Source organism: Panicum virgatum, chromosome 1N, assembly GCF_016808335.1.
Source record: "Panicum virgatum strain AP13 chromosome 1N, P.virgatum_v5, whole genome shotgun sequence".
Classification (NCBI taxonomy): domain Eukaryota; kingdom Viridiplantae; phylum Streptophyta; class Magnoliopsida; order Poales; family Poaceae; genus Panicum; species Panicum virgatum.
Window position 1 is genome coordinate 59,463,864 of NC_053145.1, and position 22,882 is coordinate 59,486,745.

At 44.9% G+C, this 22,882-nt stretch overlaps 1 protein-coding gene and 1 pseudogene across 3 annotated transcripts; one reads left to right on the forward strand and one right to left on the reverse strand.

Annotated features, from left to right (window-relative positions):
• Positions 1-287: 287 nt before the first annotated feature.
• Positions 288-3,686, forward strand: LOC120657112 (annotated as a pseudogene). Its single transcript, XR_005668085.1, has 6 exons — positions 288-1,329; positions 1,917-2,146; positions 2,256-2,411; positions 2,622-2,807; positions 2,898-3,082; positions 3,299-3,686. The product of XR_005668085.1 is annotated as an ASC1-like protein 2 (transcript).
• Positions 3,687-4,378: 692 nt separating this feature from the next.
• LOC120657111 (LRR receptor kinase SERL2-like) lies at positions 4,379-9,435 on the reverse strand. 2 transcript variants are annotated; one of them, XM_039935366.1, is made up of 13 exons: positions 9,007-9,435; positions 8,251-8,332; positions 7,860-8,147; positions 7,561-7,693; positions 7,398-7,469; positions 7,149-7,292; positions 6,911-6,982; positions 6,755-6,814; positions 6,539-6,636; positions 6,186-6,335; positions 5,723-6,064; positions 5,203-5,582; positions 4,408-5,089 (listed from the first exon to the last, which is right to left on the reverse strand). In XM_039935366.1, the coding sequence occupies exons 3-13, from the start codon at positions 7,960-7,962 to the stop codon at positions 4,769-4,771; spliced, it is 1,875 nt and encodes a 624-aa protein (XP_039791300.1). In that variant the 5' UTR covers positions 7,963-8,147; positions 8,251-8,332; positions 9,007-9,435; the 3' UTR covers positions 4,408-4,768. The 2 variants fall into 2 exon arrangements, with proteins under 2 accessions (XP_039791299.1, XP_039791300.1); XM_039935365.1 differs by lacking the exon at positions 9,007-9,435 and having other exon boundaries at positions 4,379-5,089; positions 7,860-8,486.
• Between the last annotated feature and the right edge of the window lie 13,447 nt (positions 9,436-22,882).

Genomic DNA, 22,882 nt, shown 5'->3' on the forward strand with positions numbered 1-22,882 from the left:
TTTTGCACAGCCCCGACCGGTCAGACCGGTCCAGTGCACCGGTCAGACCGGTCCTGGCTGTTCAGATCAGCTGTCTTCCCGATTTGCTTCCGATTTGCTGCGTGGTTTCGCTCGCTCGTTCGAGGACTTTTGTGTTGGTTTAGCTGTTCAGTAGCTACTCCAAACTTTGGTCAGAACGCTTGAGGGCTTGGGTGATTTTGGGACATAGGCCGACGATTTGAATTTCGGAAGAAATTTTGATCGGCTCCCATTCACCCCCCCTCTAGTCGCCGGCTTCGGTCCTTCACTTTGGTCTTGATTCAGCCTCTGCTTGTGCTGCCCCAGACCTTTCTTCTTGGCTGCACGAGCGGGAGGTGATGCAGAGCTTAATTCAACAGCATTTACTCCGTGCCCAAGACCGCATGAAGTGTCAAGCTGACAAGCGGCGCTCTGAGCGCGTGTTCCAGGTGGGCGACCGTGTGTTTCTCAAGATGCAGCCATATGTGCAGTCGTCCCTTGCTCCCAAGGCTTGTCAAAAGTTGGCTTTCAAATACTTCGGTCCATTCAACATCCTGGAGCGTATCGGTTCGGTGGCTTACAAGCTCGAATTGCCGCCATCTACGTCAATTCACCCTATTTTTCATGTGTCGCAGCTCAAACAGGCCATCGGTGATCAACTGGTTTCTGCTCTTCCCAGCGACCACTCTGCCTTCGCCTTTCCCGAGCGCGTACTGCAACGGCGTGTCGCAGCTGGTGATCGGCCGGTACTCCAAGGGCTGATCAAGTGGTCCGGTATACCTGCGTCGCTCGCTACCTGGGAAGACCTGGAGGCTCTTCGTCAACGTTTTCCACTGGCTACTTGATTCCCAAGAGGAGGGGGTGTTAGCAGCACAAGTAACCAGGAGACTGAAGCAACCGGCCAGGAGCACGGCCCAAGAGTGAAGAAGCCCAACGGGAAGGTCCTCGGCCCAGAATGGGTGAACTGAGTAGTATATGTATTAGCTGAGAGAGACAAGAGCATAGATGTATGAACACTCAAACTATTTCCCAAGTAATCTGACCTCCTCCGATCCCAATTCAGCTTGTCACAAATTCTGTTCTTCCTTCCAATCCCCGATATCCTGCTGGCTCTTACAACGAAGTTGTCAAACCGTCGAACCGCACCAGGAAAGTGTAGTCTTTGCCTCGCTCCTCTCTCGGCTCCCTCCGACGAGCGGCGATGGCAACCTCGCTCCCGCCGATCGACTGGGAGGCGGAGAGCTACCCCGCCTACCCAGACTTCGCGGCCATCCCCTTTTCGCCGTCTTCTTCCTCGCCGTCCGTTTCCTCCTCGACCGCTTCGTATTCGAGGTTGTATCTTTGCCCGCCCATTTTTACACCAGTTCTGTAAGTTCGTGTCATTTTTTTAGTGGAAGATTGAGCCAATTCATTCACGGAACACGAGGGTTTTGGGGGTTCTGACGAGTGTTACACAATTACGCGGTAACTATGTATTTTACGCGGTAACTATGTATTGTGAGCAGGTGCTAGCGTGCTCATGATTAACATGGGGAAATTCAGTGGATTTGCCATTTCAGGATCTGCTATCAGTGGCATGCAATTAGGTAATCCCTGAACTTGCATGCTAGTGAGACATGGAGTGGCAAAATCCTGAATTCCTATTAACTCAACCATTCAAACTAACATGTTGATCGGAGTGATTGTCCCTAGCAGAGAGCAGAACTTTTCAGAGGCACGGTGGCACGGACACGAAAGGTTCCTAAGAGGAAGTGACAATTGTTTTATTAATTATAACTAGCTATGCATACATGCTTCCACTCGTTTCAAAAGAAAAAAAATAAAGAAATTGGCATCTTCCACGATGAACTAATTCTCTTTTTCCAGAAGGTCTGAACGGAGACCTATGTGTTTTCTCTCATCCAGCTTTTTGTGTATAGTGGTTAGCCAGGAAGCTGATTTTCAAGAAGGGGAATGAGAAGCTCGATCCTACTACATATGCAGGCAAGAGAAAGATCAGGAAATTTAAAGAATCAGCTTGGAAATGCATTTATTTCCTTTCCGGGGAGCTATTGGCATTGTCTGTGACATACAATGAGCCATGGTTCACAACCACAAGAAATTTCTGGGTTGGACCAGGTGATCAGGTCTGGCCAGATCGAAAAATAAAGTATGTTAGACATATTCTCATGTTTGAAGGAACAGCGTCCCCTTTGGTCATCTTTTACCATCTTATTAATACCCAAGTTATAAGTTATAACAAACTTTATTGTTCCCAGACTTAAACTCAAGGCGGTCTATATGTATGGTGCTGGTTTTTACACATACTCAATATTTGCCCTTTTGTTTTGGGAAACAAGGCGCTCAGACTTTGGCATTTCAATGACTCACCATGTAGCAACTGTTTGTCTGATAGCACTGTCTTACATATTCAGGTATACTGGTTTTTTTTAATATCGTTTATTTATTTATGCACATTTATCTTTGAGTACAAGTCAAGTTGCATTCTCATACATTATTGTTCTCAAAGCATACTCAGACTCTGTCAGTTCGTGGATACTTTTTTATAAGGGCAGTTGCTTTTCAGAAATAATATCATTTGGAAATGTTTTTCCTTCATACTGCTGACTTATTTCCTAAAACAGATTTGCTCGCGTGGGTTCAGTTGTTCTTGCCATCCATGATGCAAGTGACGTGTTCCTGGAGCTTGGAAAGATTTCTAAGTACAGTGGCCACGAGTTGCTTGCAGATGTTTCATTTCTTGTTTTCATCAGTTCTTGGGTAGTCCTTCGCCTTATATATTATCCATTCTGGATTCTCTGGAGCACAAGGTAAAAATGAGTAACTATGTTCATGCATGGGTCTGTATACTTTAAGGGCTTGGTATAACTAAAATTTATGTATTTGTTCTTAAATTTCAGCTATGAAGTTGTTCTGACTCTAGACAAGGAGAAACATAAGTTTGACGGGCCAATATACTACTATGTATTCAATACTCTTCTCTTCTCCCTCCTTGTTCTACACATATATTGGTGGGTCTTAATGTATCGGATGCTTGTGAAGCAAATACAGTCTAGAGGGCATGTTGGGGATGATATACGATCTGGTACATTCTCCTTTCCCTTACAGTGCTAATCTATCATTATATGAGGCAAAATTTTGCTTAAAGTCGAATATACCGTCACTCCTTAATATCTCAGCCATGCATATATTTGTTTTGGGGCTCATGCATTATCCATTAATGTCTAATGGACTAACACGTAGTATAAGGATCAGATTTACTAATGTACCATAAGACTCACTATTACCCACCGTCATGTAGATTCTGAAGGTGAAGAGGAACATGAGGATTGATTGAGCTCTGTAAATTAAGAAGAAAAGGATCCTGAGTATTGATTGAGCATGAGCTGTGTAGGTTCTGAAGGTGTAGAGGAACACGAGGGGATGGCTTGAGCACTGTAACAGTTTTGTTTTGGGGCTCTTTACCCCTTTTATTCTTCTTAATATATTGATGCGCAGTTCTCCTGCGTGTTCGAGAAAAAAAAACTTGCTGCTCTGCCTTTCCAGATCATTTCTGTTTGTTTAGTGCGGGATCTTCACAAATTAATAATACACTAGTGCCTTCACTTGGGCATAATACATTTATGTAAAACTTGGTCAAATTGTATAGCACCTACACAGCAGTTAATGGAAAACATTACTTGTGTACCTGTCTGCCTCTACCTTGGTCCTCTCAATACTGGGCTTAAATATATGCAAACTGCTCATAAAGTTGTTCGAAGCAATAAGCATATTTCAATTTATTCCCTCTTCTCTAAGCCAAAGTCCGTGTTCAGTTCTACCAAAGATAGCACAAAAGCATACTGCAATTTATGTCCCTTGGTCAAAGCTTAAACTTAGAGGCAAAGGCTTGTGGAAATCTTAACATTTTCTACTACACTGCCAAGATATCCACCACGATGCTTTAAATGCTTCTTAATTGGAATTTTGCCTGAATCTACACTTAGTACTTTCCCTGCCCAAACATGTTTATCTTTCTGCTTGTCATGTTTTGCGGATCCCAAGTTGCAAAACATGAGATGTTGCTAGGAAGATTACATTTTGTGATTTTTATGCTGTACAGTTAAGACTTCGTGTTTAACACAGGAGTTGAATTGCTCCCCTACTTAGATATTTGTTATTATCTTAGTCAGATTGTCTCTGATATCCTTTGTCCAGTTAATTGTGTAACAATAAACCGGATAGTGGTTGATTGCTGCAGACATCTATATCCATATGCATGTATCTTTGTTGGTTAAGAGTTCGTTTTTAATTGTCTTGTACAATTACGTGGAGTCAGATAGCCGCACAAAATCTTTTCTATTATCTAACAAAGATACTTGTATGCACATAGGACAGAAACTGAATTCATCAACAATTTGGGAGAGTTAATTAATGCATGGAGAACATGGACACTTCCAGGTCTCTGCAATCCAATGCAAAAAGTTTTTGCTTCTTACAATTGGAACTAGAGTTGTAAAATATAAAGGAAACATGAAAACGGAACCTTACTTTAGAAATGGGAAATGTTGCTCTATGGTATTATTCTACAAACGGTTACAGAACCTGTAAATGTAGTAATATACCAATATACCATGCCTAGCCTATGATGTGCCTTCTTTGATCTTTGTACAGTTCAAATGATTGAGGTCTGCTACAATTTCTGACATGATGCAACATCAGTTGCCTCACTTTGTATTATTTACAGATCCTACTGGGAAACACCTCTTGTCTCTCACCGTCCGCAATGGTGTCATCTTGGCCCAGAGAGCTCCACTGCCTGCACCAGCACTGACGAGTCGTCCGTCAGGTCAGAATAGCAGCGGCTGAAGGTGAACTCGGGCACCTTGAATTTGTGCGAGTCGGTGTGCTGTGATGCCTCCCATCGCTCTGCGAGCCCATCGCCTTCGAGCATCCTGACCACCTCTGACATCTTGGGCCTGTGGCCAGGTAGGAACTGGGTGCATAGGAGTGCCACTTGCACCATCTCCTCCAACTCAATGCGGTCATATTTACTCCCCAGGCCCTTGTCGACAAGTATGTCCAGTTGTTTCTCTTGGTGCATCTTCTTCACCTGAACAGCTCCAATATCAGTTAGTTTTTTTAATAACAATGCCAACTAGTTTAGGTATGATCATATGTCACGAGCAATGTAGACCATAATAAACTGGTAGTGAATAAACTTACCCAGTCTAACATAGCTCCCTTCTGATTTGATGACTTTCCGAATTCCAATGCAGTCTGACCGGTGATCAGCTCCAGCAGCAGGATTCCAAAACCAAAGACGTCGGTTTTCTCAGATGATTGGCCAGTAGAGAGGTATTCAGGGGCTATGTGGCCGACAGTTCCCCGCACAGCTGTGGTAACATGTGATTCACGGTGGTCTAGGAGCTTTGCAAGCCCAAAATCCCCGACAATGGCTTCACAACAATCATCTAGCAGTATGTTTGCTGCCTTAACGTCTCTGTGGATGATCTTGGGATCACATTGCTCGTGCAGGTACAGTAGGCCTCTTGCTGCCCCAAGTGATATCCTCTTTCTGGTGACCCAGTCCAGTGGTGGCTTCCCTGTAGTTGATTTGGTGTTCAATTATACCCCACAGTCATGTTTAATTCCATATACATACATTTACTTGAGAAAATTCGATCTTCAAGGAAGAACGGCATATGAAACTATTACATTTATAACTTGAACCTTGATATCTTACCTTTCAGGCGCAAAGCGACACTCCCATTAGACATGTATGGATAGACCAGTAACCTCTCACTGGTAGTCATGCAGAATCCGTAGAGTCTAAGGAGGTTCCTGTGCACTGCCAAGCTGATCATCTCGACTTCAGTCTGAAACTGTGCTTCCCCGCCTGCAGCATTACCATCTTTGAGCCTCTTGACAGCTACAAGAGTTCCATCTGGGAGCTGCCCTCTGTAAACAATTCCAAAGCCACCTTTTCCTAATATGTTCTTGCTGCTGAAGTTTTCTGTTGCAGCCTGCAGCTCTCTGAATTGAAACCGCTTCATGTTTCCAAGTTTGACGTTCTCTATGTGTTGGTCTGGAGTAGTCATTACAGTAAGATCAAGCTGAATTTTCACCATGGAAACTGATGCTATCGAGATTGATAGTCGAAGTACCAAGTTCGTGAAGTCGACGAGTAACTTAAGCATTTTACTTACCATCAACATTGAAAAGAGTCCGCCGGTTTCGCCTATGCCTCCACCAGAACAGCAATCCAACAGTAAGGAATATGAGGCTGATGCAGCCAATTGTAGCACCCAATGCAATTGCAACTTTATGGTTTTTAGCTTTCGCAGGCATCAGAGTAACTGCAGGTAAAATTATCATTATACGAATTGCTACCTAAAAACTAATGCCAATTTTTATTTGAAGCTTTGTGCTAATTGAGCATGAGCACTAGTATAGCCCCTAATATGATTGCTGGCATCAACTAACTTAACAGATGACCTATGTGACACACATACTGCTAATTATCACTGAACATAGTGCAGAACTGACTAACTTTGCATACCTTGTGTGTTATTAAGGTTGTAAGACATTGGCATAGGTAAAGATCCATAACAATCTTGTTCTGTGGTTGCTGCACAGATCAGTGGATTCCCTACAATGCTGCAAGAGAAGGGTATGAATATTTCGTTTACTGATAACTAAAAGTTTGATGGTAAATAAGTTTCACTGGAAGTGGTAGTTTTGGTCAAAGATAAAGAACAGAAGGCTATAGCCTTACTTGAATGTCCTTGTCAGCGACCCTGGGATTGGGCCACTCAGATTATTGTAGGACAGATCCCTGAAAAAAAATGCAAGTTAACAGAGACCAGCGATCACCACACAGCCAACACAGGACACATATCACAGAGCAGCAAAACAAGTAATGAGCACTCACAAGAAAATAAGGTGTGATAAATTAGCTGATGATGACGGGAAGGCACCAGATAGTGTGTTGTTGTTAAGCCTCCTAATAAGAGCACACAAGAAATTAAACAAAAGGGATAGATACTGGATGTCTCCTGAGGAACAACAAACCATGAATAGAAAACCTCCCGAATAGCATTCAAGGCAAGTACAGTGGAACAGAAGTTCAACTGTTCAAAGCTAGTACAGTGGAGCAGAATTGCACTCACAAATACTGAAGGCTTTCTAGGTGGCCCACAGAGCTTGGGATTTCACCAGAGAAGTGGTTGCTGGAGAGATCAAGCGTCTTGAGTTTTGTTAGCTTGCCAATCTCTGCTGGGATTAACCCATTTATGTTGTTATTCTGCAGAAGCCTGTAAAAAAGAGAGAACAAAAATGAGATCTCTTCCTTCCCCCAAGAAACATAGCAAGTGTAGAGTTGAGAAGGCTAATCATGAGTTCATGACAACAAAACCTACACTGTCTCAAGGTTGGTCAAATTCCCTATGCTTGGGGAGAGAATGCCAGAAAGATTCTGGTTTGGTGCTTCTCTACCAAACGGAAACAACCAGAGAAATGGTAAGATACAGAGGAAACATTGATTGAGCTGGTACACAAAAGAATGGGAGGCGACTTGCTTACAGGCCCGTAACAAGGTTCTCCGGAGAGCAAGTGACCATGGTCCAGCTGCAAGGATCCACAGAGTCTTGGTCCCAATTCTTCAGCATGCCATGAGGATCCTTGAGGTTGTTCTTGATCATCATGAGAGCTTGAACTGCAAAGGAAACAGAAATTGTCACTACACAAATGCAACCAAAGAACCAATAACATAGTTCTTTATTCTAACAGTCACACGAAAGGGACTGCAAGCACCAATGCAGGAGTATAGAGAACAAACACAAGAACCAAGGTTTCTCTTGATTTGGGGAGGGAATACCGACCTTCATAGTTTACGCCCTTGGGGGAGAGGAGGCCACTTGCCGGCCTGCAAGCAGAGAAGAACAAGAGCAGCACTAGGGAGGAAGCGGCAGGAACCATTCCCATTGCCAAGGCAGCGCAAGCCCGGGTCCTCCTCGGCAACAAGTTCAGGAGCTTTTTTCGTGTTCAAACATGGAAGCGAGCCGGGGTGAGGCAAGGCAAGGAAGAAGCATGCAGCAAGCCTTGGCTTCCCACAGGACCAAATTGCCAGTGGCAGTGGAAGGGATGCCGGATGCCTCTGCTCTGAGGACCTGTCAGTAGCAAGCAAATGACACAAAAGAAGATGCTTGTGTTCTGGCCGCAAGCAAACAGGAACACAAAAGGAGGGGCGAGGGGGAACAGAATGCCTGCCACCTGAGCCTGCTTGGAATAGAAAATTGCAGCAAAGGAGGCGGGAAAATTCCTCCACTCTCTCCCCCTTTTGTGTTCTTGGGACCTGTGAAGAATGAAACCAGGTTATGAAAAACAGTGACTATGTGCTTGTTAACTTAAGGTGGCTAGGCTATTCTAGTCCAAAGTTAACAGATTATTATTGATCCCACTCAAGAAAGACATCAGCTTTATTGGAGTGTGGGTATGTTGCAGTGGGGCGAGACCATAGTCACAAAGTTCCTGGGTCGACCGGGTCGAGGAACGGGGTCGAGGGTCGAGGATCGTCATTTTATAAAATTGTGGTACGAAGGGGTATACATCTATGGAACGATAAATTATTATGTGGGACGCGACCCTGATTCATCGGGGTCGATATCTTCGGGTCGATAAAGACAAAAACTATATATGTGCTACTAATGAAGAAACTAATCTGCACAAGCATATAAGAAACATATGAAAGAGTACATTTAGACCATGCTACACATACTCAGCTCATTGTCTAACAAAAACCACACCAATCCACTGTCCTTAACCTCCTTATCCCAATTAAATCTGCTAGCAATGGGGCTGCGACCCCTTTCAATCCGGGACACGATCCAACCTTGAATGGGACGCTGACCCTCTTCGACCCCGACCCTCGAATCGGAACGACGTTCCCGGGTCGAGGGACGAGACATCGACCCCGAATCCTGTGACTATGGGCGAGACTGTGACAGGTCTCACAACTCACAACAGCACCTTTGAACTGATTGGGGATTCTTGCAACAAAAGAATTCTCCAAAGCATGGGCAGTTGGACGACAATTGGCTGGGGAAGTGTGTGAGTGAGAATTCTGGTGGGAGCGATAGACAACCGAGTTTAGTAGGAGGAAGGGAGGGAGGATGATGACAGGGAGGAAGTGCCTCTCACCTGACCTGAAGTGGAGGCGTTGGGGGGATGTGGACAAGGGAATTTTGGTCCTCTTGCAGCGTGGATGGAGAATCAAGTACCAACTAAAAGCAAATGCAATCCTGGTCACAAGAAGGAAAATTACAGCTGCTATCTTTCTGCTGTCTGTGAACCGAGAGGTCACAAGTTCGAGCGGTGGTCTCTACATATTGCACGGTGTGTGGGAAAGACCTCCCGCTAATAACCTCCCCCAGACCCCACACAGTGCGGGAGCCTATGGCAATGGGTACGTCCTTATCTTTCTGCTGTCTATGTAGCAGATTAACAATAGCCTATGTTATCACCACATCAGTGTATCGCTTCAGCTGGCATAACAAAAATACCATGCAACCATGCAAATGCAGAAATGCTTACACACGACACATATACTTCTAAAGATGCATGTAATGAAGTTACGAGAAAAATAAAGAAGAGAGATTTTAGTGAGCTTCTCTTTTATAAAAGCAATGAGCAGAGGGTCGTCACTTGTTTAGAGGTAGATGTGCACATAGATTGGTGTTTAAGGGAAATCAAAGGTTTAGCTGATGTTTAGGAGAGAGAACATCAGGCTGATGATGCTCCAGGAGGCCACCAACCTTGTTCTCCCTGTTTGATCTGAAACGAGAAGGGATGGGCATGCTCCTTCCCGTCCTTGGGAACCTATCATTGCGAGGCTAGCTTGCATGAAAGACGTGACCTATCTTTTCAGTGAAATGAGAGGTGCTTTGCTGCCCTCCGCCTTTGCCTGTCGTCCCCCCCCCCCCCCCCCCCCCCCCTTTCGCTTTTCTCCTTTTTCCTCTGCTCCGCGCCCCTCGCTTTGTGTCATCGCGTGTGCAACCAAGAGCAAAAGGCAACGCTGTGCCAATTGCCAATGCCCTATACCACACCATACATGCCCGGTACAAACGGAAGAGAGAGGGCCAGGAGAGAATTGAAACGACACGTTTGTCCGTGTAGACATCGATCATGGCTTGGCTTTGCTCCCTGTGTGATGAAACCTGGTGTTTTCTGTCAGAGCTGACACTACTAGAAAACGGGCCTTGGGCACCGGCTGAGAAGGGCCTAAGCCACCGGTTTCCCAACCGGTGCCCCGCAACCGCAACCAATGGCCTCGCCTTAAGACACCGGGTTTCTCAACCGGTGTCTTAGTCCTCCATTGGTACCGGTTGGAAAGACCAGCCGGTACCAAAGAGGCTGCCACGCTGACGTAAGGTGGCAGCCCCTTTGGTACCGGTTGGTATTTCCAACCGGTACCAATTACCTTTTCCCTTTTTTTCCAAATCCAGGTTTGTTTGTTATATTTATTACTGTTTATTCTTTTATATTTGCTAAACGCACTCAAACTCTACAATACTATACGTTCATTGGTCATTGGTCGTTCGTGTTCGTTTTCAGAGAATATTTGAAACTAAATAAAAGTGAAATACGAACATATAATTAAGCTAATTAGATGAACTAATATATTTACAAATTTACAAACATCAAGGCATAATCTTTAAACATATTTACAAATGTACAAGTCATGTTATTTCAACTACTAGTCCCCTCAGGAGGTCGATGGAAATCCTCTATCGATGTGACCGTCGTGGTAGAACTCGCATCTAGGATCCAAGATCTCGTTCAAAATGAATCCGGCGAGCTGCTCGCACACGGCGTTGATCCGATCAGTAGAGTAACATTCATCACCCATTTGAGACATCTATTATTTAGAAAAAAAGGATTAACATCATGTGTGTTAGTACAATTATGAAAATATACTAGTCAACGGTTTGGACGTACTCTCATTTCTTCATCAGTAGTCTTCCCGCATGGAGTCATGATGTGCAAGTAGTCGCATACGTAGTACCCGCACCAATCAGTTCCTTGTTGTTGTCTCGCACACTTAAGGAGAAACAAATAAATTACTCAATTTAGAACAATTTGGGATTATATACTTAACTAGACAAATCTTTATGAATGAACATACCGGATAATCCATGTTAACGTTCAGTTCGGGCCTCCATTGACCACGTCCTTTGTTATTTTTCACAAATTTTTTCCAAACTCTGCGCCCAAAGTTAAGTTTGATATTAAGGAATTGTTATTAACAGAAAAAGGATTTAATTGTGCAAACTGAACTTACCTGTTCAAGGGGTCTAGGATATGTTGGATTGCGGACTTTGGATTTCTCATTGAGTCAAAGACTATAAGATTGCCGGTCTCTACGGAAAGTATGAGTAAAATCCAATGATAACTGCAGATATAGATATGATATATATACATAAATATATTTAGACAACTTCTTCTTGAAAGTTGCAAAGGCAAGGGCCATCTTTTTCAAGGCACATTTTTTCACCAGTTCTTGGTCAACTCCTTCAGGAAGAGTGAACATATCCTTGAGTTCTGCCCATAGCATTTCCTTCTGATGTGCAGGCACGGCGTGTTGCTGTTCTTCGGGTTTGCACGTTTTCCATAGTCTTGTGGTGATCGGAATTCTTGCCCGAACAATAACCCCACATTGGTTGACAAATTTTGTGCTAGCAGCCTCTGGAGCACTTGGACAGCCCTCTGCGTCCACTTCTGTGACGACCTGTCTTCCCTCCATTTTCTTGGTTGGCCGGCGTCTCCCTTTTGATTGGCTCAACGAAGTCGATGCGGAGGTCGACTAAATTACAGAAAAGATATGTTAATCGCAAAACTAATCTACCGAAGTCACCATGCATATAGTTTTAAGATTCGTACTGGAACATGTTGTTGTTGATTGGGCGGCGGCGCAAAGTCATCATCTTCTTCATCGGCATCTCCAGACATATTCAGGAACGAATCAGCTGTCCGAGCATCTTCTTCAGCGATTGGCTGGGTGGTGTTAGCCCTCGTATCTTAGTTTATTGCGTCCAACATGTATTGCCCGGCAGCCTGCTCATCACCGAAGGGGTCCATCCTTAACTGAAACCGTAAAAATGTGTTAGAGTATGTGTCCATCCTTAAATGAAGCAGGAGAATTCAATTCTTTGAACGAATATGCGTGTTTGAGAGAGAGTGTGTGTGTATGTTAGAGGGACAGAGAGAGAGAGAGTTAGTGAGTGTGTGTGTGTGTGTGTGTGTCTGTGTGTGTTAGTGTGAGTGTATGTGTGTGTTAGAGTGTATTAGTCAGAGAGAGAGAGTGTGTGTGTGTGTCGTGGAACCGGGTCGAGGAACGGGGTTGAGGGTCGAGGTCTAGAGTTGAGGGTCGAGGGATGGCGAATGTATGAGTTAGAGAGCGAATACGAAATTACTCGTCGTCGTTACTCGTCATTACTCGTCGTCGTTACTCGTTATTACTCGTCTTCGTTACTCGTCATTACTCGTCGTCGTTACTCGTCGTCGTCATTACTCATTGTCGTCATTACATTATACAGTGCAATACATATCTCTATAGTATTATACATTCTATCTAATTATACAAACTAATTATACAATAATTATACAATAATTATACATAAACTAATTATTATATATACATATATAATACAAACTAAATTCTATCTAATTATACAAACTAATTATACAATAATTATACAAACTAATTATACACAAACTAATTATTATATATACATATATAATACAAACTAAATTCTATCTAATTATACAAACTAATTATACAATAATTATACAAACTAATTATACATAAACTAATTATTATATATACATATATAATACAAACTAAATTCTATTTAATTATACAAACTAATTATACAATAATTATACAAACTAATTATACATAAACTAATTATACTATAATTATACAAAGTAATTATACAGAATACGTAAATAAATAAAACAATTAAGAAAAAAAATCCATACGCAGAGGAGGGGTGGGGGCGGCGCTTGCTGCAGTGAGGCCGGCCGGGCGCCGCGCGTGGGACGACGGCGTGGCGATGGAGGGCGGCGGCGGCCGGGGGCGCTGGCGTCGGCGTTGGGCGGTGGCGTCGGCGTGGGAGGCGGGACGGGGCGGCGGCGCGGGCACAGAGGAGGAGGCGCGGCCACCGAGGACGGCGCGGGCCGGGCCAATGGGAGGCGGCGGCGCGCAGAGAGGCCTGCTGGGGCAGCGGGCGCGCAGGGAGGCGGGACGGGGCGGCGGCGGCGAGGCGGACGATCGTCGGAGAGGGTGGCCGAGCTGGGAGCGGCGCGCAGTGAAGGCGAGAAAGAAGAAGAACCGGCGCGTCCTTCGATATATAGGGAGAGCCTAAGGTACCGGGTGAAAAGTAAAACCGGTACCTAAGCTTCCCTAAGGTACCGGTTGTAATTTCCACCCGGTACCATTGTAAATACTAAGGTACCGGTTTTCGTGTACCCGGTTCCTTAGGCCTCTAAAGGCGGGAAATGAAAGCCCTAAGGTACCGGGTGGTTTCATAAAACCGGTACTTAAGGCTTTGAAAACTTTAATTTTATAAATTCTTTGACCCAGGAGGACGAATCTCCTTAGTATCTCAATGGCAACGGGCGGGAAATGAAAACTCCGCTGACACGGTTCGACTCCCCCGCTGGACGGCCCACTTTTTTTTTTCTACCAAAATCCCAAATTGGACCCTAAGGTACCGGTTGTAATTTCCAACCGGTACCAAAGGTTCTCTTTTCTTTTCCCATTTGTTTTTCTCTTGTAAATCTATTAATTACCCAATAATTATATTAATCATCTGATTAATCATTTAATCATCTAATAAATTAGTTAATTGAATAATAAATCTGATATATGCCTAGTAAATCATTTAATTGCCGAATAAATTTGATAATATTCACGAAAAATATTACAAGATATAATCATTTGGCTAAGAAAATATTACTACATCATTTAAATGCACGATAATTTTAATTACTACATAATAAGATGTGTCGGTACCCCAGGACTGGGGTACCCCCTCTTGCTGTGTCTAGGCAAGAGCCTTAGTAGTCATCCTTGACTACAACCAAACAGCCGGGGCTCCGGACCTCCCGAAGAGTCCGGACCCCCGCAGGGTCCCGGACCCCTCATAGGGTCCCGGACCCACCGCATAGCAACCGGACCCCTCTCCAAGGGAAGGTTTCGACGCCCCGCCTCAGGATGGTCCGGGGCCGACACGTGTATGAGGCCCTTGGCCTCCATATTGAGGTCCACCTACCTTCGCATTCATTGCGGTAGGTGGACGTCCGCATTGATATAGCGGAAGCCGAGGCGTTTGATTGACCAGGGGGCACTATTGATCGCATGTTACCAAGCCAGTGGAGCCGCTGGCGCCGCCCATGCCGCGTCTGCCAGTCTGCCGTAACAGTCAGATACGACGGCTCGGCTTCGCCTATTATGACGCTACATAATAGCCTCAGCAGGCCACGCCGCAAGCTACGCTACTCCAACGGGCACCTAGCTGACGGGACAAGAGAAGACCCCCTGAGTCAGAGGAGCAGCAGCACGCATATCGGAGGAAAGATTCGCTACCACTGTAGCCACAGTCGCGTTGGGCCCACCTGTCGGGGCATCAACGTCCTATGTATCCGCTCCCCCTTGATCTATAAAAGGAGGGGGCGCCGCTAGAAGACCTCAGGCTGGGCAAAGGCCAAGGCCTGCGGAGGATAGGTTCATACACACCACCAAGAACAATACATCTCCCAGTGGACGTAGGGTATTACGCTCCGGCGGCCCGAACCACTCTAAATCGTGTGTTCTTGAGTCCTTGTCTCAACGTAGATTCAGCCCCATCGCCTAGTACTTCCCCGAGTACTCCCTCACTGGGAATAGGCGGGTGCGCTCCGCCACCCGGCTGTGGGTACCCCTAGAAACCCCACAACAAGATGCATATTAAATCAAATAATTACATAACAAATCATTTAAATTCACAATATTTCTAATTACTACATGATAAATCATTTAGGTGCATAACTAATCATTTTAATTGCATAATAAATCATAATAAATCAAATAATTGCGTAATAAATTATTTAATTGTCCAATAAATCAATTCATTGCATAAGAAATCTAATAATGTTCACAGAAAATATTACAAGACATAATCATTCAACTAAGGGAATATTAATGATGGTTCGCTTTACAATCGTCCCTTCATTATGATCATGACGTGCGTACGGAGCCTCCTCTTCGGCTAAAAGAATACTTGTGTCAACCTCCACTGCGAACGGAGTCATATCTTCAACTTTATTGTATTCTTCTTCATCTGTGACATCGTCGACTCCCATAATTTTTCTTTTTCCTGCCAGAACAATATGGCGCTTTGCCTCATCTCCGGCACCTACAAAACTTGATTTATTCCTGGACTTGTCCTTTCTCGTTTTGCTAGACATGTCCTGCACATAGAAAACTTGAGTGACAGCTTTAGCTAGGACGAATGGTTCGTCTCGATAGCCAAGCTCTTTGAGGTCTACCGTTGTCATTCCGTACTCGTCGATATCGACACCTTTTCCTGTGAGTTTAACCCATTGACAACGAAATAGAGGTATCTTCAACGGCCCATAGTCGAGTTCCCAGATCTCTTCAATGTAACCAAAATATGAGTTCGTTTGGCCACTAGAGTCGGTGGCATCTATACGGACACCACTATTTTGATTGGTGCTCTTGTTATCTTGGGCTCTTGTATAAAATGTGTAACCATTAATTTCATATCCTTGGTACATCAGGATTGAATTTGCCGGACCCCTGGCCAGCCAAGCTAGCTGCTCATGAATTTGATCGTTGGCCATGACTTCCTTCTGCAACCAGGTGGCGAATGTATCGTTATGATGTTTTGTAATCCATGTCTCAGACTTCAAAGGGTATATACTTCGCACAATTTGCATGTGCTCCTCCATGTATGGAGCCACCAATGCTGATTGTTGCAGAACTGTTAGATGTGCTTTGCTCAACGTGGCATGATCTGTGGCATTTACTGATTTTCTTCCAAGTGTGCCCTTTCCAATCAGCCGCCCCTCATAACGTGATACTGGAATCCCAATTGGGCAGAGTTCTTCCACATAGTCAACACAAAATTCAATGACCTCCTCTGTGACGTAACCCTTCGCAATGCTTCCTTCTGGACGAGCCCGATTACGAACGTATTTTTTTAGTACTGCAAAGTATCGTTCAAAAGGGAACATATTATGAAGGAAAACAGGACCGAGAATACCAATCTCTTTGACCAGGTGAACTAGAAGATGCATCATAATATTGAAGAATGATGGAGGAAATATCATTTCAAGACTGACTAAACTTTGGATAACATCCTCTTGTAGCCTGCTTAAACTCGATGGATCGATTGCCTTCTGAGAAATTGTGTTGAGAAATGCGCATAGCTTTATGATTGTTGCTCGAACATTAGCTGGTAGAATACCTCTAAGTGCAATTGGAATCAATTGCGTCATCAACACGTGACAGTCATGGGACTTTACGTGTGCGAATTTCTTCTCTTTCAAGTTCAGTAGCCTCTTTATATTCGAAGAGTAGCCTGATGGCACCTTGATACTGTTCAAACAGTCGAACATACTTTGCTTCTCTTCCTTACTAAGAGTGTAGCACGCAGGACCTAGATAATGACGTCCTTTATCTTTTTTTTCTGGATGTAGGGAGGCCCGTTGTTTAAGACGTTGAAGATCTTGCCGCGCTTCCAATGTATCCTTTGGCTTACCGTAGACACCAAGGAAGCCTAGAAGGTTCACACAAAGATTTTTTGTTAGGTGCATCACATCAATTGCATGGCGGACATCTAAGACATCCCAATAAGGTAACTCCCAAAATATACTCTTCTTCCACATAGGTGCACGTCCGTCATCACTCTGCACTGATCTGCTGTTGGGTCCTTTTCCGAATACTACTTTTATATCTTTGACCATTTCAAACACCATTTTCCCACAACGGTGCCTAGGCTTGGTACGATGATCTGCCTTTCCATCGTAGTGAGCATGCCTCCTCCTTAATGGGTGCTTGATCGGAAGAAATCGACGATGACCCATATACACGATTTTCCTACAGTGCTTGAGGTACATGCTGTCGGTTTCTTCTAAACAATGGGTGCATGCCCTATAACCCTTATTGGATTGTCCGGAGAGGTTACTTAGTGCTGGCCAATCGTTGGTGGTTACGAAAAGCAATGCACGCAGGTTAAAATGATCCTCTGCGTGCGCATCCCACATACGAACACCCTCATCTTTCCACAACAATAGAAGATCCTCAATCAGTGGTTTCAGATACACATCTATATCGTTACCGGGTTGCTTCGGGCCGGGGATAAGCACCGGCATCATAATGAATTTCCGCTTCATACACAACCAGGGAGGAAGGTTGTATATACAGAGTGTCACAGGCCAGGTACTATGGCCACTGCTCTGCTCACCGAAAGGATTCATGCCATCCGTACTTAAGCCGAATCTTATATTCCTCGCATCATTTGCAAATGTTGGGAATGCTCTGTCCACTTTTCTCCACTGTGACCCATCAGCGGGGTGTCTCAACATATTATCTTGTTTACGTTCTTCTTTGTGCCATCGCATCAATTTAGCATTCGTTTTGTTCATGAACAAACGTTTCAGACGTGGTATTAGAGGAAAATACCACATCACCTTGGCAGGCACTCTCTTCTTGACACGCAGCCCCTCAACGTCGCCTGGATCATCTCGAGGGATCTTATACCGGCATGCGTTGCATACAGGGCATGAATCCAAATTTTCATACTCACCTCGATATAGGATGCAGTCATTAGGACAAGCATGTATCTTCTGTGGCTCTAATCCTAAAGGACAAACAACTTTTTTTGCCTCGTATGTTGTCTCCGGCAAGGTGTTACCCTCAGGGAGTAAGTTTTTTATAAGTTTCAGCAACTCCTCGAATCCCTTGTCAGACAAACCATTTGATGCCTTCCATTGCAATAATTCCAATGTGGTACCCAACTTCTTTTGGTCTTGTTTGCAATCAGGGTACAACAATGTTCTGTAGTCCTCCAACATACGCTTCAGATCTCTCGATTCCTTTTCTGTTTCGCAACCTTCCTCAGCTTCGCGCAGCATCTGACCAAGATCATCTTCTGCAACGTATCCTTCAGTATCTTCTTCAGGCTCACCCATTGCAGTGTCGTTGAAAAAGGAATTATAATTGGCTGCAAAGTCAGGAATCCTGTCCTCTTCTTCTACATTATTATCCATCACAATTCCTCTTTCGCCATGCTTGGTCCAAACATAGTAGTTCGGCATGAAACCACTATTGAACAAGTGACTATGGATGGTTCTTAATGATGAGTAATCCTTCTCATTCTTACAAAATTTGCATGGACAACGAACGAAACCGCCATACTTGTGTTTCTCGGCCGCTTCTATGAATTCATGCACGCCATCCATGAACTCCTTTGAACGCCGGTCGGCCATGTACATCCATTGCCGACTCATCTGGGTCCACATACAATACATTTATATACATCATTGTACTGTACAAATAGTTCATTCATAATACCAATTTATAACAATATATTTATATAATTGATAATGCATATAACTATAATAAATAAATACTATTCACTTATCAAATAAATTGAAAAAACATATAAATACAATAATTTGATAGTATTCAAATATCAAATAAATTAATAACGTATATAACTTAAATAAGATGTTACAAATATAAATAATTATCACATATATAAACTAAATCAAGTAATAACTGTTTCTAAAAATTAATTGCTAAGTTATAAAAAAAATAACTAACCTTTTTTAAAAAAAATAGTAAAAATTCGCCTCCCCTCACCCCACTCAGCTGCCATGAACAGTGAGTTCACGGCAGCTTGAGAGGGGGAGGAGATGGGGTATTTATAGGCTCGGGCCAAAGGCACCGGTTGAATTCAATGACCCGGTGCTAAAATTAATTCAATAGCACCGGGTCAAGGCACCAACCGGTGCCTTAGGCCCGAGCTCCTGGCAGCTGCCACGTTTCATTATCATAGGAACCGGTTATTCCTATAAACCGGTGCCTTTAGCGCAGACTTCATTTGGTACCGGGTGGTGGATCAAACCGGTTCCTATGGTGACGCATTGGAACCGGTTGGAACCACCAACCGGTGCCAATTGCCCTCCACATGTTCGGTCGACGGCCAAAGGTACCAGCTGCCGTTGCAGCCGGTACCGATGGGTACCATCGGTACCGGCTGCAATAGCAGCTGGTACCGATGGCCAGGACCGATGGCCCGTTTTCTAGTAGTGTGAGCATGCGTGATAAAGCTCCAAGCATGGGGGCGTGGATCATGATGTTGGTTGCAGCTGTCCAAATCTCAACTTCTTGCTCAAGCCTGCATCATTGGCCAGGTTAGGTTTCTTAGGACGAGCTTTCGAGATATCTTTTTTGCAACCGTGCGTGTAAGTTGTGTGTTGTTGTGATCTGAATGATGGCACTTAGTTGCAAGGAAGAAGATTAGCGCAAGAAATCTTGGATGTCAAGGAACAAGCACGAACAAAGCGTACGTACGCACTACGAAGGGCGCAGAGCCACACAGTAGCATGCCAAGGTACAACAGTACAAGAGCTGTGTGTCACTGCTCACAGTGAAGCCATTGCAAGCGTCATGCGCATGCCCTAGCGCCTTGTATGCTGGGATTGACCAGGTGATCTCAGCCCCTCAAGTATGGCGACCAGACGTAGGCAGGTCATCAACGAAAAGGGTGTAACAATCCGGTTGTTGAATTCAAAATAAAGATTCAAATTCACAAAGATTTGAATGAGTTCCAACCAAATTTGAAGCTTACACGTGGGCCCCAGCTGTCACTCCCTGCTCTCTCTCCTTCCTGTGCTCAACAGGGCACGGTATGGAGGGAGGAGGTCTCCCGAAGCTCCCCACCGCCGTGCGTTGCCGTCGTGGAGGGTCGTCCCGGTTTTCCAGCCATCAGCGGTCGCCAAATCCATCACGCCCTCCTTCCGAGTTCGCCACCTGCCTTCACTCTCGCTCGCACTCCCGTTCTTCTTCCTCCAGCCAAACCAAACCAGAGGCAGAGCAGAGCCGACCGCCCTCGCTCCCGTGGCGAAATCCGTCGCACTTCCTCCGCCAAGTTCAAATCGCCTCCATCCCCACCTTCCTCACCTTCTGCACTACGCCCCAAGCCTCTCCCCGACTCCGGCCATGGCCTACAGAGCCGCGGGTTGAAGATTCCCAACTCGCCATTGCCGCTGCCGCTCGGAGCTCTGGTCGCACGCCGACAACCCACCTTCGACCATCATTTCCCTCGTCCAGCAGCCCAAATCGAACCTAGGTGAGGTGCTCCTACTCGTGCGCCTCTTTTCCCTTTGATTCTTGTGTCACCAACGCCGGAACGCGGCCATGCCGCCGCCGGCCGACCTACCTGTCGCCGCCGCACGGTGCGGGCCACGCTCACGCGACCTCGCGTCTCGCCCCCGCGCGCACCGAGCCCGCCTACTCGCGGTGGTGCTCGCCCCGCCTTGCCACGCCGACGCCTGGCCCTGTCGCGGCCGGAACAGCCCCGCCACCGCGTGCCGCTGCCCTGTGCCGCCGCCGCCGCCGTAGGCCGTCGTGCGCTCTGTGCTGCGTGACTCCGTGAGCCGCAGACTGCCGCCCCGCACGCGCGCGCGCTTGCCCTACGCGCCGCCGACGGCCATCCACCGCCACCTAGCCCCGCCATCACTGCGCCGCCGCTCTGGGCAGGGCATTTCGCCCCTCCCACTGACCAGTGGGGCCCGCTGGTCAGGGGAGAGTTAGGGGGGTTTCTCTTTTTATTTTGTTTTGTTGTTTAATTTCGGTTGTAGTTTGTAAAATTCATATTAAATCAAAGAAAAATGCGAAAAATATGAAATAAATTTTGTTAGAACTGTTAGATCAATATCTATAGAGAAAAAAATGTGCATGCTTGTGAAAAGTCGTTTTTACCCCCTGCTAGAATTTAAACTATGTTTAAGCTTGTTTAATTAATTTTTGTAGATCTGTTAGCCTAAAAAATTATGAAATTTATGCAATAGGTTACTTTATATGTCTGTAGATCACTATAAAAAAATTTCATGTCCAGAACACATTGTTTGATATGTTAATTATTTTATCCATATGTTAGTCTATTTGTGAGTTAGTGCATAGTCTATACTTGAGAAAAATCTGGATAAAATAAACTAGTACACTTATTCAGTAGCCATATCATGCTAGCTTCTGTTCAATGCCTGAGTATATGCAGGATCTACTTTAGTGAATTTATTTTTGCTCAAGACAAATAAAATCCTATAAAAACTCTACAAGATATGTAATGGTGTCCTTGTATGTTAAGTCCTGTTATACATTGACTTGTCTTCTAAGTAGTTGCTTTTGGTAATTTGTTGGCACATTTTATGCTCAGATAATGATTTCTCTATGAATTACGATATCATATCCGCATGTATTCATCATATCATGTGCATACATGTAGAAACCGTAGCTGAGGAAGTCGTGTACGAGGTGATCACGGAGCCGCAGGAGCAGATGGAGCAAGCCCCGCAGGAGTTTCGTGACGACCCGGGCCAAGGCCCAGGGGACACTAGCACTGAGCAGCAGCCCGAAGGCAAGCCCCGGAGCATAACCTATTATTTTAACTTATGAAATGTTATATATATTTACTTGATTATGCATTAAGTTTCTAGGCGTTGAATGAAACTCTAGTTGCATGATTCCTAGGTTCCAGTGGTCGAAATACTAGTATGTGTAGGTCGGTATCCTTGCCATGCTAAAAATAGGATTCGGTAGAAGTCGAGTAATTTCCTGTTACTCGCGAGATATAGGATGTTTTTATGATTTGATTATGGAATATGGAGGAAAGAAAAGGAATTGGAGACCGGGCGGGAACTATCTAGCCCCGTCTGTGTCGATTGAGGACCGTACCGTTGTTGGCCCTGCTGATCATGTTTGAATTGTACTAACCGCATGCCGTGAGTAGGAGGTAGTCGAAACCGGTAAGCCTAGTACTGCCTCACTTCGAAAGTACATGACTCCTTCCCACCCCTTAGGGCGAGTCGAGTAGTCGCAGAGAATTGGGATACATGTATTTACTTTTGGTGGTTTCTCGTTGAGCTCAGCTAACTATACGCTGGTGGGCGGTCCTGTAGTTCGAGACGGGGAGGGGAATGGTTGGCTCATATAGTCCGACGGGGCATATGTGTGCCGTGTTGGTTAGGTCCACCTTGCAAGGTTAAATCGGATCGATTCGCCGTCAGTCGCTCTCGGACATGAGCACCTTGATCCACCTTGATCTCCGAGTCACATCGTAGTAAGAACATGGAAGGGCATGAAATGATCAATATGGTTGTACCTAATCAATTATTTTTCCACACTGATTGGTGTAGAAATGCAAACAGTAGAAAATAGGTACTCATTCCTAATCTTGAGCTAAAATATTGAAAGTAAGAACTCACTCTTAATTGCTTTTGCGCAAAACAACCCACAGCCAGAAAGCCGTGCATGTCTAGATAGTGGGCTATGTATACCCATAGTCAGGTAAGTCTTGCGGAGTATTAGTATACTCAGGGTTGTGGCTCGAACTATTGCAGGTCAGGATGAGATAGACTTCTGTTCTTGTTGTGCTAAGTTCATCCGGCTTGACGCGGATGGTTGGGAGGTGACCGGATCATATGCTTAGTCCTTGCTAGTTACCGAATCACACACACGTGGGCTGAGTGTGTGATTCGACACTGCACTTCATGTATTATAGACGTCAGGTTTCCTATATCGGACTTTGTTTTAAACTGAAGTTGCACTTGTATA

Coding starts and splice junctions, on each gene's coding strand:
- LOC120657111 (XM_039935365.1), bottom strand. CDS start 7,962: ATGGGAATGGTTCCTGCCGCTTCCTCCCTAGTGCTGCTCTTGTTCTTC. Junction 7,470..7,560: donor GAGAACCTTGTTACGGGCCT/GTAAGCAAGTCG, acceptor TCCGTTTGGTAG/AGAAGCACCAAACCAGAATC. Junction 6,336..6,538: donor CAACCTTAATAACACACAAG/GTATGCAAAGTT, acceptor TTTTACCTGCAG/TTACTCTGATGCCTGCGAAA.